The sequence below is a fragment of the Melanotaenia boesemani genome, chromosome 4 (genome assembly GCF_017639745.1).
Source record: "Melanotaenia boesemani isolate fMelBoe1 chromosome 4, fMelBoe1.pri, whole genome shotgun sequence".
NCBI classification, from domain to species: Eukaryota; Metazoa; Chordata; class Actinopteri; order Atheriniformes; family Melanotaeniidae; genus Melanotaenia; species Melanotaenia boesemani.
The window spans coordinates 5,603,791-5,622,470 of record NC_055685.1 but is presented as its reverse complement, the minus strand read 5'-3'; the positions used below and the strand labels follow the sequence as shown (position 1 = coordinate 5,622,470).

At 38.9% G+C, this 18,680-nt stretch overlaps 1 protein-coding gene across 5 annotated transcripts in view; it reads left to right on the top strand.

Annotated features, from left to right (window-relative positions):
• Positions 1–18,680, top strand: part of LOC121638221 (teneurin-3-like) — a 226,750-nt gene that overhangs the window by 29,462 nt on the left and 178,608 nt on the right. For all 5 annotated transcript variants that reach the window (XM_041982854.1, XM_041982853.1, XM_041982851.1 and 2 more), the window contains exons 2-3: positions 10,365–10,487; positions 18,505–18,616. In XM_041982854.1, the coding sequence (XP_041838788.1) occupies positions 10,385–10,487; positions 18,505–18,616 (215 nt within the window). In that variant the 5' untranslated portion in view covers positions 10,365–10,384. The remainder of the gene's footprint in view (positions 1–10,364; positions 10,488–18,504; positions 18,617–18,680) is intronic.

Genomic DNA, 18,680 nt, shown 5'->3' with positions numbered 1-18,680 from the left:
CTGAATGTGAGACTGAGATCCTGATGGATCATGTTGAAAAAATAGAACAGGTTTTATCTGGTGGGGATGGCGTGGTCATCACCAGGGTCAGAAAGACAGAGGAGGGCAGCAGGTGGCAGACCTGGCAGACTCCGTGTCAGAGGGAAGACATGCCAGAGAGGATGATGTAGCTCATTTATTCCTTTGTTTTCATTTCACATCTGTGATTGGTAGCAGTTTAATTAGTGTTAAATAATATTTCTTTCTAGTTCCTGGGTGTTACAGCTGTGATTAAAGAGGGTGAGGCAAGAGACTCCACCCAGCGCCACAGCAGCCGTCTTCTCAGAGGAAGTCCTGCAGGTACAGAGGGACACCATCACAGCTTTTAACCAGGTGGACAAGGAGTTGCTGGACATAAAGAGTCGCCTCAGTTATTGTGGACCCAGGCTGATGAGGCACAACATTGTTGAGCCACATCACTGGGATGTTTAGAGAATGAAAATACCTTTGTTAATGAGAGCAGATTTAATTTGCAATTTCCCTCTGGGATTAAAGTTTTTTCCTATTTGAAATTTCATTTGGTTCTCACTTGGTGCTCGTGTTGCAACTTTAGTGCATCATCAGCAGCGATTCCATCGGGGAAACCGGACATGCTGCAAACTGCATTTTTGTGTTTCTGTTCTCCCCCAGTGTAGAAAGTTAATGTAATGTTGGGACGAACCAATGATGTCATAGTAGTCGCTAGCCTATATAAAGCAGCCAACCAAGGTTTGATCCCGATGTCTTCCTGACCCACGTTCTCATCTACCTGCTGAACAATATAGGACACTAGAGCCCACACAACGTTAAATATATAACTATGTATAAAGACAACAACACATGTTTATGGAATACACACAATATACAAATAACATCTCATACACATTTTCCATTTGTAGATAAAGTATTTTTTCAATTCCATTTTGATGACGTCACAAAGACATCATGACTATTCGACTAATTGATTTTGAAAGGTTTGACTAGTTCCAAAATCACCTAACATGCCCATCCCTATTGTTTAAGTATAAAATAAATGTTTCCAGGAACAATGTTGGTCTTAAGTCTTAAAAAAACAAATTTAATAGGAATCCGACTAAGATGTTAATGCAGTAGATGCTGAACATTTTATGCATTTCGTACAAACCTCCCGTCAATATGAACTCCTGAGAATGGAGCAGAATCATTTTTCCTGCTCAGGTTTGGTCTGTGTGAAGAAAGAAAATACTTAATGACAGCTTTGAGAGAATAATTATGTGCAGCTCCTCCTGTTCCTCTGAATCATTCAGGGCCCCCCTGCCAATATGGCCCTTGCTCACAACATGACACACTGATTATCTGGCCCAACATAGATCAGCAGTTAATGTGTGAATATCGTGTCCCTCATTAGAATCAGGCACCATAGTGTCTCTGCAGTAAGCATTTTTTTAGACTTTGCATTGCTCATACATGCTTTTCATACTTCTGCTGTTTTGCTGCAGTCCAAGGATGCGAAGGTCAGGTGAAATGCAGATTCTGACATATAAGGACTCAGTGTCTACATATTCTCATATAGCCTCATTATTCAGAAAAGAAAACAAAAGTATGGCAAATAACGTTATCAATATCCCAGAACAGATGTAGTGCTTCATGTCTTGCTGTTAATACAAATGATGTACAATATATATTAATTTAGATTAGTTATCAGAATCAGACATACTTTATTTTTCCCAGACTGGGAAATTTCTGGGAAATAAGTCAAATCATGTATCATAAACCACAAGGTGCATCATAACATAAACACACAAGCAAACATGGCTATTAATAGCAGGCACATACATGTATTTATGCAGGTCCAGAAGGTAGCGGATTTAAGGATCAGGGTCTCAGATTAAGTTTGTAAAGCTGTCTGACCACAACTGGCAGGCTTTCCTTCCCATTTCTCTATCAGTGTTACCCTAGCTCCTTTGCTAGGTAACGCGTCAGCTCTTTCTCTTTTTCCTGGGTCTGATTGCAGCATTTATGACTGAATAAGATCATTAGCAAGGAAAGTTAAATGTGCTGTGATTATGCCATGTATCATTATCAAATCTGTATTCTAAGTACTTTCATTACTATTCATTGTTTCTCTCAGAATTGGATTATACTTAAGCTGGTCTTGGGTGGAGGAGGGGCAGGTGATCAGTTCCACTATACCAACAAACCTCAGGCTATATTTAAATGCGTATCAACAGTGACATTTCCTGTATCTTACATGATTACCTCAGAACAGCTATAATGTCTTTGTCTCTCTCACACAGCTGTTGAGCGTCTACATCCTCTCTCTGTCATCAATGATCAACCTAATATAAAGTCTATGTCAACATCTATTTGGTCAAATTAGCAGCACAAGCCTGTATTATGAATATTATAATATTTACAGTAGTATTAGTAATAATTTATTGGTCCAGCGTTTTCTTTCTCTATTCATGCAGCAAATAGAGGAAATGCAAGAGGCTGTCATCCAGAAACGAGCTTGATTCAACACTTTGTTTCCCTGGAGGCTTGTAGAAAGAAAGAAAGAAAGAAAGACAGACAGAAAGAAAGAAAGAAAGAAATAGAAAGAAGCTTTCCATTCAAAACCATGAGAGGGATGAACTTTAGACGCATCTCCAGCCTTCCTATTATAGTATATATTCACATTAAACCGTTTGTCATGGTCATACAGCCAACCAACCAAATTTTGCAGAACTGCTTTTGCTTTTTGTTTGGTGACTAAAAATAGCCACCAAGTGTTCTTCTGAACTGATTTAATTTAATTTAATTTAATTTTATTCAAATTTATTAATCCCAGTCTGGAAATTCTTTCTCTGCATTTAACCCATCCTAGTTGCTAGGTGGGCTGTCAGATTCCAGCGCCTGGGGGGCAGTTTGGGGTTAAGGGCCTTGTTCACGGGTCTACAGTGGTTTACCTCATTTGCCAGCCTGGGCACTGGAACCCAGGTTCTCCAGACCCAAGCCCACGTCAGTACCACCCAGTTTTTTTTTATGTTTTGTTTTTTTGTTTGTTTTGTTTTTTTGTTTTGTTTTGTTTTTTTTAGGAAAGGTTTCTCTTAAACCTGCACAACAATAAAGGAATACGAAACATCTTTTTTGTTAAAATGTTAATTATATCTATTCATTTATACAGTTAAACACATTTAAACGAAATATAAGCAAGTATGCTGTAATAATGCTGGTTCATGCTGGTTCATGCTGTTTAATATTGGTTAATGCTGGTTAATGTTGGTTAACGTTGGTTCATGCTGGTTAATGCTGGTTAATGCTGGTTAATGTTGGTTAATGTTAGTTGATGCTGGTTAATGTTGGTTAACGTTGGTTCATGCTGGTTAATGCTGGTTAATGCTGGTTAATGTTGGTTAATGTTAGTTGATGCTGGTTAATGTTGGTTAACGTTGGTTCATGCTGGTTCATGCTGTTTAATATTGGTTAATGCTGGTTAATGTTGGTTAACGTTGGTTCATGCTGGTTAATGCTGGTTAATGCTGGTTAATGTTGGTTAATGTTAGTTGATGCTGGTTAATGTTGGTTAATGTTGGTTCATGTTGGTTAATGTTGGTTCATTCTGGTTAATGTTAGTTGATGCTGGTTAATGTTGATTAACGTTGGTTCATGCTGGTTAATGCTGGTTAATGTTGGTTAATGTTGGTTAATGTTGGTTCATGCTGGTTCATGCTGGTTAATGTTGGTTCATGCTGGTTAATGCTGGTTAATGTTGGTTAATGTTGGTTCATGCTGGTTAATGTTAGTTGATGCTGGTTAATGTTGGTTAATGTTGGTTCATGCTGGTTCATGCTGGTTAATGTTGGTTCATGCTGGTTAATGCTGGTTAATGTTGGTTAATGTTGGTTCATGCTGGTTCATGTTGGTTCATGTTGGTTAATGTTGGTTCATGCTGGTTAATGTTGGTTAATGTTGGTTCATGCTGGTTAATGTTAGTTGATGCTGGTTAATGTTGGTTCATGCTGGTTAATGCTGGTTAATGTTGGTTGATGCTGGTTAATGCTGGTTAATGCTGGTTAATGTTGGTTAATCCTGGTTTATGCTGGTTCATGCTGGTTAATGCTGGTTAATGTTGGTTAATGTTGGTTCATGCTGGTTAATGTTGGTTAATGTTGTTTAATGCTACCTAATGCTGGTTCATGCTAGTTAATATTGGTTCATGCTGGGTAATGCTGGTTCATGCTGGTTAATGTTGTTTAATGTTGGTTAATGTTGGTTCATCCTGGTTAATGTTGGTTAATGCTGGTTAATGCTGGTTAATGTTGGTTAATGTTGGTTCATGCTGGTTAATGTTGGTTAATGTCGGTTGAAGTTGGTTCATGCTGGTTAATGTTAGTTGATGCTGGTTAATGTTGGTTAACGTTGGTTCATGCTGGTTCATGCTGTTTAATGTTGGTTAATGCTGGTTTATGTTGGTTAATGTTGGTTAATGTTGGTTCATGCTGGTTAATGTTAGTTGATGCTGGTTAATGTTGGTTAACGTTGGTTCATGCTGGTTAATGCTGGTTAATGTTGGTTAATGTTGGTTAATGTTGGTTCATGCTGGTTCATGCTGGTTAATGTTGGTTCATGCTGGTTAATGTTAGTTGATGCTGTTTAATGTTGGTTAATGTTGGTTAATGCTGGTTCATGCTGGTTAATGTTGGTTCATGCTGGTTAATGCTGGTTAATGTTGGTTAATGTTGGTTCATGCTGGTTAATGTTGGTTAATGCTGGTTAATGTTGGTTAATGTTGGTTAATGTTGGTTAATGTTGGTTCATGCTGGTTCATGCTGGTTAATGTTGGTTCATGCTGGTTAATGCTGGTTAATGTTGATTAACGTTGGTTCATGCTGGTTAATGCTGGTTAATGTTGGTTAATGTTGGTTAATGTTGGTTAATGTTGGTTCATGCTGGTTAATGCTGGTTAATGTTGGTTCATGCTGGTTAATGCTGGTTAATGTTGGTTAATGTTGGTTCATGCTGGTTAATGTTAGTTGATGCTGGTTAATGTTGGTTAATGTTGGTTCATGCTGGTTCATGCTGGTTAATGTTGGTTCATGCTGGTTAATGCTGGTTAATGCTGGTTAATGTTGGTTCATGCTGGTTCATGTTGGTTCATGTTGGTTAATGTTGGTTCATGCTGGTTAATGTTGGTTAATGTTGGTTCATGCTGGTTAATGTTAGTTGATGCTGGTTAATGTTGGTTCATGCTGGTTAATGCTGGTTAATGTTGGTTGATGCTGGTTAATGCTGGTTAATGCTGGTTAATGTTGGTTAATCCTGGTTTATGCTGGTTAATGCTGGTTAATGTTGGTTAATGTTGGTTCATGCTGGTTAATGTTGGTTAATGTTGTTTAATGCTACCTAATGCTGGTTCATGCTAGTTAATATTGGTTCATGCTGGGTAATGCTGGTTCATGCTGGTTAATGTTGTTTAATGTTGGTTAATGTTGGTTCATGCTGGTTAATGTTGGTTAATGCTGGTTAATGTTGGTTAATGTTGGTTCATGCTGGTTAATGTTGGTTAATGTCGGTTGAAGTTGGTTCATGCTGGTTAATGTTAGTTGATGCTGGTTAATGTTGGTTAACGTTGGTTCATGCTGGTTCATGCTGTTTAATGTTGGTTAATGCTGGTTTATGTTGGTTAATGTTGGTTAATGTTGGTTCATGCTGGTTAATGTTAGTTGATGCTGGTTAATGTTGGTTAACGTTGGTTCATGCTGGTTAATGCTGGTTAATGTTGGTTAATGTTGGTTAATGTTGGTTCATGCTGGTTCATGCTGGTTAATGTTGGTTCATGCTGGTTAATGCTGGTTAATGTTGGTTAATATTGGTTCATGCTGGGTAATGCTGGTCCATGCTGGTTAATGTTGTTTAATGTTGGTTAATGTTGGTTCATGCTGGTTAATGTTGGTTAATGTTGGTTAATGCTGGTTAATGTTAGTTGATGTTGGTTCATGCTGGTTAATGTTGGTTAATGTTTGTTCATGCTGGTTAATGCTGGTTAATGTTGGTTAATGTTGGTTCATGCTGGTTAATGTTGGTTAATGTTGTTTAATGCTACCTAATGCTGGTTCATGCTAGTTAATATTGGTTCATGCTGGGTAATGCTGGTTCATGCTGGTTAATGTTGTTTAATGTTGGTTAATGTTGGTTCATGCTGGTTAATGTTGGTTAATGCTGGTTAATGTTGGTTAATGTTGGTTCATGCTGGTTAATGTTGGTTAATGTCGGTTGAAGTTGGTTCATGCTGGTTAATGTTAGTTGATGCTGGTTAATGTTGGTTAACGTTGGTTCATGCTGGTTAATGCTGGTTAATGTTGGTTAATGTTGGTTAATGTTGGTTCATGCTGGTTCATGCTGGTTAATGTTGGTTCATGCTGGTTAATGCTGGTTAATGTTGGTTAATATTGGTTCATGCTGGGTAATGCTGGTTCATGCTGGTTAATGTTGTTTAATGTTGGTTAATGTTGGTTCATGCTGGTTAATGTTGGTTAATGTTGGTTAATGCTGGTTAATGTTAGTTGATGTTGGTTCATGCTGGTTAATGTTGGTTAATGTTTGTTCATGCTGGTTCATCCTGGTTAATGTTGGTTTATGTTGGTTCATGCTGGTTAATGTTGGTCAATGTTGGTTAATGCTGGTTAATGTTGGTTAATGTTGGTTCATGCTGGTTCATGCTGGTTAATGTTGGTTAATGTTGGTTCATGCTGGTTCATGCTGGTTAATGTTGGTTAACGTAGGTTCATACTGGTTATTGTTGGTTAATGTTGGTTCATGCTGGTTAATGCTAGTTAATATTTGTTCATGCTGGTTCGTGCTAGTTAATGTTGGTTAATGTTGGTTAATGTTGTTTAATACTACCTAATGCTGGTTCATGCTAGTTAATATTGGTTCATGCTGGGTAATGCTGGTTCATGCTGGTTAATGTTGTTTAATGTTGGTTAATGTTGGTTCATGCTGGTTAATGTTGGTTAATGTTGGTTCATGCTGGTTAATGTTAGTTGGTGTTGGTTCATGCTGGTTAATGTTGGTTTATGTTGGTTCATGCTGGTTAATGTTGGTTAATGTTTGTTAATGCTGGTTCATGCTGGTTCATGCTGGTTAATGTTGGTTCATGCTGGTTCATGCTGGTTCATGCTGGTTAATGTTGGTTAATGTTGGTTCATGCTGGTTAATGTTGGTTAATGTAGGTTCATACTGGTTATTGTTGGTTAATGTTGGTTCATGCTGGTTAATGCTAGTTATTGTTTGTTCATGCTGGTTGGTGCTAGTTAATGCTGGTTAATGTTGGTTAATGTTGTTTAATGCTACCTAATGCTGGTTCATGCTAGTTAATATTGGTTCATGCTGGGTAATGCTGGTTCATGCTGGTTAATGCTAGTTATTGTTTGTTCATGCTGGTTGGTGCTAGTTAATGCTGGTTAATGTTGGTTAATGTTGTTTAATGCTACCTAATGCTGGTTCATGCTAGTTAATATTGGTTCATGCTGGGTAATGCTGGTTCATGCTGGTTAATGTTGTTTAATGTTGGTTCATGCTGGTTCATGCTGGTTAATGTTGGTTTATGTTGGTTCATGCTGGTTAATGCTGGCCATTCACGGATGACTCAGCTGTTGTTTCTAGGAGAGGGAGGGGAGGAGGAGGACAGAGAGATGGTGAATGGGTTTGTAGAGTTGACTGGCAGGAATCACCTGCATCTGTATGTCACCAAGACCAGAGAGATGGTGGAAGAGGACTCCTCTACCGCCACTGAAGATCATGGGGCAGGAGGCAAAGGTTCCTTAGACATTTAAGTACATGGGAGGGACCATGGACCACAGACTGGACTGGAAATTAGTTTGTCGTTTGCTGCTGTGTGCTGGGGAAGCAGCATTGGAGCAACACCAACAGAGTGAATTAACTTAGAAAGAAGGCTGGAACTGTGGTGGAGAGGAGGTGGCTGAACAAACTGGTTTCCATCATGGAGAACCCCGACCATCCTCTCCACCACACACTTGTCAGACAGCAGAGCTTCTTCTCTACCAGACTGAGACACTCTGCTGGCGTACGGACTCTGATCAATAAGTCAGCTCTGGCAGACGGAGAAAAGCTGCTTAGACACCATGCTCTACCTGCTGCTTCTCCCCACCTGCCATTTTATTCTACTTTTTAAATTCTATTTTGGTTTGCACATCATTTATCTTACTTTTAATTTTGAACATCCTTATTTAAATATATATACTTATGTAGTCTATTCTTCTTACTTGTTCTCTCTTGCTGTGTTGATTTGTAAATGTACATAGACTTAAATATTTTATTATCTGCTTTATAGTTTGTATGTCTGTTTGCTGTTTTATTTTTGTTTATCTGAGTCTTTTGCGCCAGTGTGCATCTATCTATCTATCTATCTATCTATCTATCTATCTATCTATCTATCTATCTATCTATCTATCTATCTATCTATCTATCTATCTAATCTGTCTGTCTGTCTGTCTGTCTGTCTGTCTGTCTATCTGTCTGGTTAAAAAAAGAATGTTTCCAGTATCCAGCTACTTTTCCAACCTTACCTAATGGCACTCCCCTGACTTGTAATAAGAAGGCCTCATATCAACATTAACATCCTGACATTATAGAAGCTCCTGATAATGAATGCTACCATTTTATCATTTTGCTGACAGTGCCATGTTCTGGTGGAATAATAAGGTGGTAGTCCTTATACTTTACTCTTGTAGTCTAAGGGATAATCTTCCATTTGACAGGTAAGCAGTCAGTAGAGCTTTAAAATATTCTTTTATTGGATTTATATCATTTGGTGTTAGAAGTTGTTGCTCCTATCTTTTCATACAGTTTTTATTTAAATGGTTGTGAAGTATTTTCATTGCTTTCTAAACAGTCAGTCTTGTTTTATTCTGTATATCTACCAAGATCTAAAAACATCCTGGTTGAAGATTTTATTGGACTGATGATCCATTAAGATGACAGCTGTATGTTGGCTTGCAACTACTGAACTTAAACTTGTGTTTACTCTTTAATTTATTTTATCTGCTCATGTTTCAGATTAAGTTCAGATGACTTTACCTGAAAAAAGTTAAACTTTTATCTAGTTTTAAAAATATATTTTAATGGACCAGTTCATGATGTACAATACTTGCAAGAGAAATCTTCCAAATACCACACCAGTTAACTACAACGTTCATCAGGATCATGATTAACTTTGGTTAGAATCAGTGAGTGAAATCCAGGAATGCTTTGGTGTCTGGGAACCTCTAGATAACTGCTTTGAGCCATTGTCAATGTCACAACCAAAACTGTGTACAGCTGTTAAAGAACATTATCCAAAATATTAGCTTTGAAAAGGAGCTAATTGTTATTACAAACACAAAAGGTCTTTATCTGGCAGAGGAATATTCAGCTGTTCTTGTAGCTGCTGATTCTCCTGGTTGAATCATGGATCTGTTAGTAAGAATAACAGAGGGTTACCCACCAAGCTCCTCAAATCTCACCACCCCAGTCCCATATCCCATATTTTACGCACTGACTAGTGTCACACTGGTTGTAATGAACATAAAACATTTGTATCAGTGGCTATCACCTGCCATTAATTCAGAAAACAGAGTTATATTTCAGGAAAACCTTGACTGTTTGCTCTTCTGCACTTCATCTATCACATGGGGCAATCCAAAGAGCTTTACAGAGCAAACACCAACATACAAGGACACAATTAAAACAACTAAAAGAAGATATCACAGCCACAGATGTTGTCTCTGAGAGGTTGATGATGATGGGAATGAGACGAGCTGTGTGACCTTTATAGTAATGAAAATCTAATCTGTTGAGTGGAAAACTGCATTAAATGTGTGAATGAAAGATCGATATGCAGAAGAAGCACAAATGAGCAAAACAAACAAGCACATCACAAGATGCAAATCTTTGATTCTCAATTCAGTCATGTAAAACTCAATATTTCTGTTCAACCACATGTCTCTGTCCATGTTTGAACCAGCAGGATGTGTGTGTGATATGCAGAATTCATGTTAACCAGTAGAAGTAAATACACAACTGAAACAGCTTGTTCTCATCACAGCTGCCGAGTGGATCTTACAAAGATTATTGTTATTGTTTTTGGTTAATGCTAATTTACTGTTTGAGTTTTTTTTGTTTGTTTGTTTGTTTTGTTTTTTTTTTACTTCTTCCAAGGTGGAACCTCACCGCCTTGGAAGAATGATGGATGCTCATTCTTGGACTTTTCTTACTGATTACCCCTGTTTTGTCACTGTGTTTGTAGGTGGAGCCCATCAACATTTCCCTCACACTCATTCTGCTTTTGTCCTTTTTCATCTTGCCTTGTCTTTGTGTCTCTGCAGCTGTACAACAGCATGCCTGTATGTTTGCCAGCAGCACAAACAGAAGCGATATGGAAGTAAAGGAGCGACGTCCATACTGCTCACTAACCAAGAGCCGCAAGGAGAAGGACGGCCAGTACATGGGTAAGACAACCCCACAAACACAGCTATATACACACACATTCCATTCAAGCTTCATTCATTCAGTTATCTTCAATGTGTAAACTCATTTCCATTTAAAATTATTTACTGACCTTGTGAATTGATATATTCTTAATGCTTCTAATTAGAATGTTTTCCAGTGACAGAACTTTGCATCCTAGTGACTTACTGTTTGTGAAAGAGAAAAATGTCAGATTAGCTCAGCTTTTTCTGTTCTGTACATCAGCTTATTGCCTGCTAGCAAAGGGGGCCCTAGCCTCTTTGGCATAACTAGGCAAGACTATGGTTAGATGCCCTGCCTGAAGCAGTTGAGACCCTAAGTCTGGCTTGAAGATGCTGATCAGTAAGTTTGGACCTGTCCTTTGACTTATTTAAGTTCATGGTGGAGAAGAGCTTTTCATACACATACAGTGGAAGAAAGAAGGTTTGTCCCCTTCCTAATTTCTTATTATTTTGCATGTTTGTCATACTTAAATGTTTCAGATCACAAAAAATATATATATATATATATATATATATATATATCAAAGACACCACAATTAAACACAAAATGTAGTTTTTAAATAAAGGTTTTTATTATTACATGAAGGAAAAAAAATCAAAACTTACATCACCATGAGTGAAAAGTGATTACTCCTGTTAAAACATAATTGTGGTTCATCACACCTGAGTTAAATTTCTCTAGCCACACCCAGGCCTGATTACTACACCTGTTCTCAATCAAAAATCACTTAAATAGGACCTGCCTGACAAAGTGAAATAGACCAAAAGATCCTCAAAAGCCAGACATCATTCTGAGATCCAAAGAAATTCAAATGAGAAAGAAAGTAAGTGAGATCTATCAGTCTGGAAAAGGTTACAAAGCCGTTTCCAAAGCTTTGGGACTCCAGCGAACCACATTGAGACCATTATCCACAAAGGGTGAAAACATGGAACCATGGTGAACCTTCCCAGGAGTGGGTGTAACAACCAAAATCACCCCAAGAGAGCAGCGACAACTCATCTAAAAGGTCACAAAAGGCCCCAGAACAACATCCAAAGAACTGCAGGCGACGCTTGTCTCAGTTAAGGTCAGTGTTCATGACTCCACCATAAGAAAGAGACTGGGCAAAACTGGCCTCCATGACAGAGTTCCAAGACGAAAACCATCTGGATGCTCCCCAAGACTTTTGGGAAAATACTTTGTGGACTGACAAGACAAAAGCTCAACTTTTTGGAAGGTGTGTGTCCTATTACATCTGGCATAAAAGTAGCTCCGCATTTCAGAAAAGGAACATCATACCATCAGTAGAATATGGTGGTGGTAGTGTGATGGTCTGGTGCTGTTTTGCTGCTTCAGGACCTGGAAGAATTCCTCTGATAAATGGAAGCATGAATTCTGCTTCTACCAAACAATCCTGAAGGAGAAAGTCCGGCCATCTGTTCGTGATCTCAGGCTGCAACAAACTTGAGTTCTGCTGCAGGACAATGATCCAAAACACACCAGCAGGACCACCTCTGAATGGCTGAAGCAAAACAACTTCTGCCTAATTTAACTCTTATCAGACCATTGCCAACTTTTTTCCAAAACTAAAACTCCTGTTTAGTACATGTTTTACACTGACACTATAGTGATTAACAGAATGCTCACTGTATATGAGGGATTATGGTCCACAATTAGCAATGTCCAAGTTTTTTTGAAGAAAGAGTAGTTGGTCAACATGGGGTGGGGTTAGATTGCTCCTTTGTGCAGTCACTATATCCCCCGCAGTAGAATATACTCTCTCTGCTGCAACACTAGTGCCAGGTATGCATAAGTAGCGTTTGGCTAATTTAGCCAGGAGAGGGAAAGATGCCTCATGTGAACTCCACCAATGAAGGGGGTTCACTGAGAGAGACAGTTGGGGGGGCTCCAGATATTTCTTCAGCTCCTCTTCAGCTTTGATGCTGGCGGATTTGGGGACAACTCTCACCTCAGTAAATGTTCTTCCAAGTAAGTTAACAAGTTCTGATGCTCTTTTAGGGGCAGGAGGACTTTGATCTTTCAGAATCTCTGTATTTTCAGCCCCAACCTCAGCCTCAGCTTGCACCACCTCTTTCTGCAGAAAAGCCAAGACAAAAGGCTCATTAAATTTCCGCAGCACAGATTGCAGGCTGCTGCTCTAAAAACCTTTGAACCATCTCAAAAGCGCTGTTCCATCTTGTTCCTATGTCGGTTTTTAAGCTTGTGTGCTGGTAACTGCAGAAGTTTCTGTTTCTCCTGCAGTGCGTAGCTTGCGATGGGGCTTTGGTGGAAAAACCCAGTAATTCTCCTTATTCTCCCAAGGAGTCGTGACACAGTATTAAGCTTCAATGCTCGCTGACCAGCCAGGTTTAATGTGTGTGCAAAACACGAGATATGCGTCAAGTTATCAAGCTGCACCACAGCCAGCATATTTGCAGCATTAACTGTAACTATAACCATATCCGTGATTGCTAGGTTCCATTCCTTTGCCACCGTGTGGAACATCAAATTCATGTTCGTGGCTGTGTGGTTTTTGTGCATCACCTGTGTTTGTAAAACACGTGACTCGATCTGCCAGGTGTTGGTGATGTTGTGAGCCGTGAATGTGACAAAGGAGTGGGTTGCTCTGGAAGTCCATGCATCACAGGTAAGCACTACTCTCTGGGCTTTGGCCAAGGCTGCCTCTACTTTTACTTTAGTCTCTTCGTAAAGTTGTGGTATGGCTTCCTCTGTAAAAAACTGCCGCGACAGTATGACCTGCTTTGACTCGATTGTATGCACCATGAATCTAAACCCTTCATTCTCCACAACGCTGTAGGGCCGAAGATCTTTTGAGATGAAACATGCAATATCTGCTTATCCGCTTTGCTCGTTCAGAGTTGGTTGGAAGTTTAGTGAAGTGATGGAGTGTGTGTTGGTCAGGAGTTGGTCATGCCTGCTGCTCCGTTTCTTTTAGCTCCGGGTGATGGCGTAAGATGTGGGCTCGGGGATTTGAAGTGTTCTCAAAATACTTGACTTTCATTTTGCAGATTTTTCACACCGCATATGTCATGTCATGCTCCTTCGTAGCCAGAAAAGTGTAAAATCCGAAGTGCGCCCAAACATTTGCCTTCAGCGAAGACGATGCTGGCTGTTCAGCTAGTTCTGAAGGACCCGCCACTCACCGAAACAATTCACGATGGAGGCCATGTCTGGACAAACGGTATGCGCTGCGAGTAAGGTTAGAAATGTTAAAAAAAAATGCGTTATTAAACGTTGATTCTTGAAAATTAGGATCGATTCAGAATGCTAATAAATAAGAATTGCGATTCAGACTTGAATCGATTTTTTCCAGCACCTCTAGTGAAATGGTGCATTTAAGAAAAACGGACAGACCTCAGTTGGTCCGTGTTATGTCCCCTTTTTGTCCAGGGGTCAATAGGACAGTAGCACAGAAATGGCCGGACCAAGGGTAAATAAAATACAATAATGTTTATTAACGAAAATGGGTTCTACAACAAAAAAGTGTCCCTTTCGGGTTTTTAACAATTACCTTTAACACTACTAATTATCAAAAGAAACCAACCAAACCAAAAATGTCCCCAAAACGGACTACACACTCACAGGCGGACTATTTAACAAACAAAATAAACACACGCTCTCAGGCGAACTTATATCAAAACAAAACCAAACTCCTACTAAACCAAACACAAAACCTCCTTCTTTCAGGCAGGGATGGTACGTAAACCCAGAACACAAAAGAACTTATCACTAAACCAAATATCCAACTCGCACCGAAAAGTCTCTAAACCACACAATCCGAAATCCTTCTCAAACTGGCAGGCATGTGTCCCACAGTCCACAGCTGCCCCGAATGATGGTAACGATGCTGTCTTAAAGGAGGCCTCTTCTCCGGATTGGGTAGCTGGTTGGGGAGTGAAGAGTAAGGCGGCCAATCAGGAAGCAGGAGAGGCGGGTGCAGGGCAGTCTCCATAGTCTCTGAGTTACCAGCATCTCTTGAATCTCCCACTCCTCGTGGCTGATAAGCCACCGGGCGTAACAGTCCGCATATTTTTATTGAGATTTTCTTGCCTTTTACCAACATTCCAACAAATCAAACGAGCACATCACCCCCGTATCTGGCAAAATAAGGTGATATGAAGATAAAATCAGCAGAAATAAATCAGGTAATTACTTACATATTTATGTCCTCAAGAAAAATCATAAATAAGTGCGAAGTTAAACAAGATCACAGCAGTGCATATATTTTCAGAATTTTTTAGGTTAATCATGCATTTCCAAGTAATGTATATAGGCATTCCATAGATAATTAAAGTCATTTTCTTCTTTTTAACAATATATGTCACTCTCCAAAGCTAGACAGGTCATTAGTTCCTTTGTACACATTTGAGTAGAAGGCATATCCATGTTTTTTCCATAACAGTGCAATTGTCATTCTGGCTTGTAAAAGTCCAAAGTCAATAAGGAATGACTGCTGTTGAGTCACAACAGTATTCAGGGTATATTCCTAGTATACAAAGTTTGGCTTACAGAGGAACTTCCTTTTCAACTATATAACCGATACGTTCCATTACATTCTTCCAAAGCTGACGTATTGTTATACAATTCCACAAACAATTACTTAATGTACCTTTTTCATCTCTGCATTTTACACAAATATCTGAGATAGTAAGGAAGATGTGAATCAGCCTGCTAGGTGTAAGATAAGTGCGCATCAACCATATTGCAACAACTTAAATTTGGTATTAATGGAGTGGGTCTGAGCCTGAAAACAAGCCACTTCCTAATCAGCATCATGAATACCCTCCTTAATGTCAGTCCTCCATGCCTCCAGTTTGTTGGAAGACGACTCTTTTGAATATGTTAACAACAGATGAAAGTCGTCCTCTCCCATTCATATGCAATATTGTTAAATCTTCATTCTTAGACAATGAAGGCAGACAGCTGTTTATGTGCAGATAAAATAAAATGCTTTTACTGTAAGTATTTAAAGAAATGTTTTCTTGAAATATCATATTTTTCACACAGATTATATGACATCAAGTTGCCTTCTGCATACAAATCTAAAATTTTCTCAACACCACATCTTAAATCCACCATCTGCTCTCTCGGGTGTAAAATAGTTATTACCCCATATAGGGGAAAACTGAGATAATACTAGTGTGTGTCCAACATGTTGACGTGCAGGATAACACACTGAGATGGAATTTCAGAGAAAATTATTCTTTGTCTGTTTAATTAGCTTTGTAAAACTTATTGAGTATAAGTAAAGCTTGACAGGAAATGTCGGTTGTGTTTCCTGCTCTATTGTTATCCATGCTGGAAGGGAAGGTAGTGAAAAATAATACATACATACATAACCTCAACTGGGCAGCCCAGTAATACACTTTTAAATTGGGGAGCTGAAGCCCTCCTTGGTGAGGTTACAACAGTAACCTTAGTAATGTGATGAAAAAAGTTGGGTGTAGCGCTATTGAAAAAAATTATCTAAATAATTACAGGCTTTATATTTAAATAATCTCGATTAATTGCACTTTAATGATGTTACAATATTTGTCCCAGAAAGCAACTTTTTTTTTTTCCTTAAATAATTTTTAGTGGACAACTGAATCAAATAACAGACACAGACTCTAAGATTGTAAACTCAATCTCTGGTAATATCTGGACAATGCATTTAATTGCATTTCAATTCCAAACAGTAATAAAAAAGAAATAGAAAATATCCTTGCCCACAAACAAACAGACCTGAAGTTAAATAGTCATTTTAAGTCCTTTAACTAGCAGCTTCAGCTGTTCTCTATTTAAAAGTCCACAACATGTTACGGTACTTTTAACTTTTTAAACGTTTTCGTCCACACTCTTCATTAATAGGCATTAATATGTGACGCTAAATCAGGACGGGATCAGCCAGCAGCAGCTTCCAGTCTGGTCCTGAAGCAGAAGTGGACATCTGCTCTGGAGCTGGAAGCTAATGGGCGGGGGATGGGCGGAAGCGCTGGTCATTAAAAAAAAGTAAATGTGCTTTCACATCAGTTTACAAAAGTCTCCAATAACAACAGAAAAGGTCGCTAGATTTGTTGCTGGTTGCTTGTTTGAAATAGAATCACTAGATGAGTCTGAAAACTCGATAAAAATAGCACCAATTAAATTAACAACAGCAATTTAGATGAGCTCTCAGTGTACCGGAAATGGTGCACAGACAAACATGCTGCATCGTTTGGAATGCAAACTGCAATTAAATGTATATGTTTTTTAATGCATTATTTTTTGTAATTAATTAATCATAATTAATGCGCTAAAGTTCCATCCCTAGAGAAACAGTATTGGGAAATGGAAGTGGAAGCGACTGAAAAGAATAAACTGCTTTATTCCAGTTTAGCTAGCCTCTAGCTGGCACAGATTCAAATCTGCTTTATTCCAGTTTAGCTAGCCTCTAGCTGGCACAGATTCAAATCTGCTTTATTCCAGTTTAGCTAGCCTCTAGCTGGCACAGATTCAAATCTGCTTTATTCCAGTTTAGCTAGCCTCTAGCTGGTACAGATTCAAATCTGCTTTATTCCAGTTTAGCTAGCCTCTAGCTGGTACAGATTCAACTCTGCTTTATTCCAGTTTAGCTAGCCTCTAGGTGCTGCAAATTAAAAGTTAAATAGCATTTTTAATTTTATATAAAACCACATACCACCACATTGGAACTTCTTTTCTTCCTTGTTTCTAAATTCTCTGAAAGCTGCTCCTGAACGCTTGGATGAGTTGTTGAAATCTGTCAGTGTTAACTTCTTGCTGAGTTGCTCCCCACCATATCTCGTTACTCCCCCTTTCTCGTAGCTTATGGAGCAGGACAAGTTCTGGTCAGCTCGATCAAACAGTGAGAAAGAACGAGGGGTCGCCAGTCAGGGCTGTTTTTGGCATATGGCCTATTCCTGCCTGAATACTTTTCTTGTAGCTCTTTTTCTTCCCTGTTTGTTACCAATCCAGTGCTGTTAGATAAAGTCATAGATGGAGACAGAATGATGTGAGATGCTTCTTACCAGTGGCAGAGGAACAGGTCCAGTGGCTAATTTCATTAAGAACTCATTTGAGCGGTGGAAAAAACTGCTCACTAATCAAGTGCTACACTTGCAGCCCCCTAAGTAATTAGTATACTTCATTCACCCATTATTATTCTTTTTTTCTTTGCATTCACCTCAAACCTTTTCAGAGGTCACATCTCATTTAGTTTTAGTCTTAGTGTCGCCTAAAAAAACTCTATAGATCACTTTCATAAAACATTGAAGATTCTTATAAGTACTTTCTGCTTCGGTAAAATATCAGATGAGATGAGATGAGGTGTGATGACAAAGACTTGCATGTTAAGTTAATTGATGACGCTAAATTCTCCCTAGGAGTGAGTGTGAGTGTGAATGGTTGTTTGTCTCCTATGTGTTGGCCCTGCAGTGGACTGGTGACATGTCCAGGGTGTACCCTGCCTCTTACCTGTTAATGTTGGTATAGGTTCCAACTAATCCGTGACCTGTAATGGACTAAGCAGTACAGAGAGAGAATGAATGAATGAGATGAGATGAGATGAGATTAAATTTAATTGATCCCACAATGGGTAAATTAAATGCCACAGCAGAGAGAAACAGAGGATATTGCATACAAACAGTTAAAACAATAACAATAGGTGCAAAAATGACTGTTTGACGTTAAGACCTTTTTTAAAACAATCGGTGGATTGTGGTGCCCTCAGCATGTCAGGGAAGGCAGTCCACAAGCGTGGGGAAGCAAAACAAAGGCCATATCTTCCATGGTCCTGAGCTTGGTTCTGGGTATGTGAAGGTGGTTTGAGTGAGTGGAGGGGATGGGTTGTGTTTTGTGGGGTGATGATATATATATATATATATATATATTAAAGTTACATGTTCAGACTCTTGCAGAATTGATGACATATAAACTTTGTAAAAACACTGAAATCCACTGACATTCCCATGTCTTTGTGTGCACATCACTTTATGTTATTTGTGTTATGTTCACCAGGAGACAGTGAAGACTGTGCAATCGGCCCCCAGGGTCTCCGGGTCCCTACTCAGAAGTCCTATTCATCAAGTGAAACACTAAGGGCCTTCGACCAGCACCAGGATCAGACCAGGTCAGAATCTGTATAAGATATGTATTAATATACATTATAAATATATGTATATATATATAGTGCT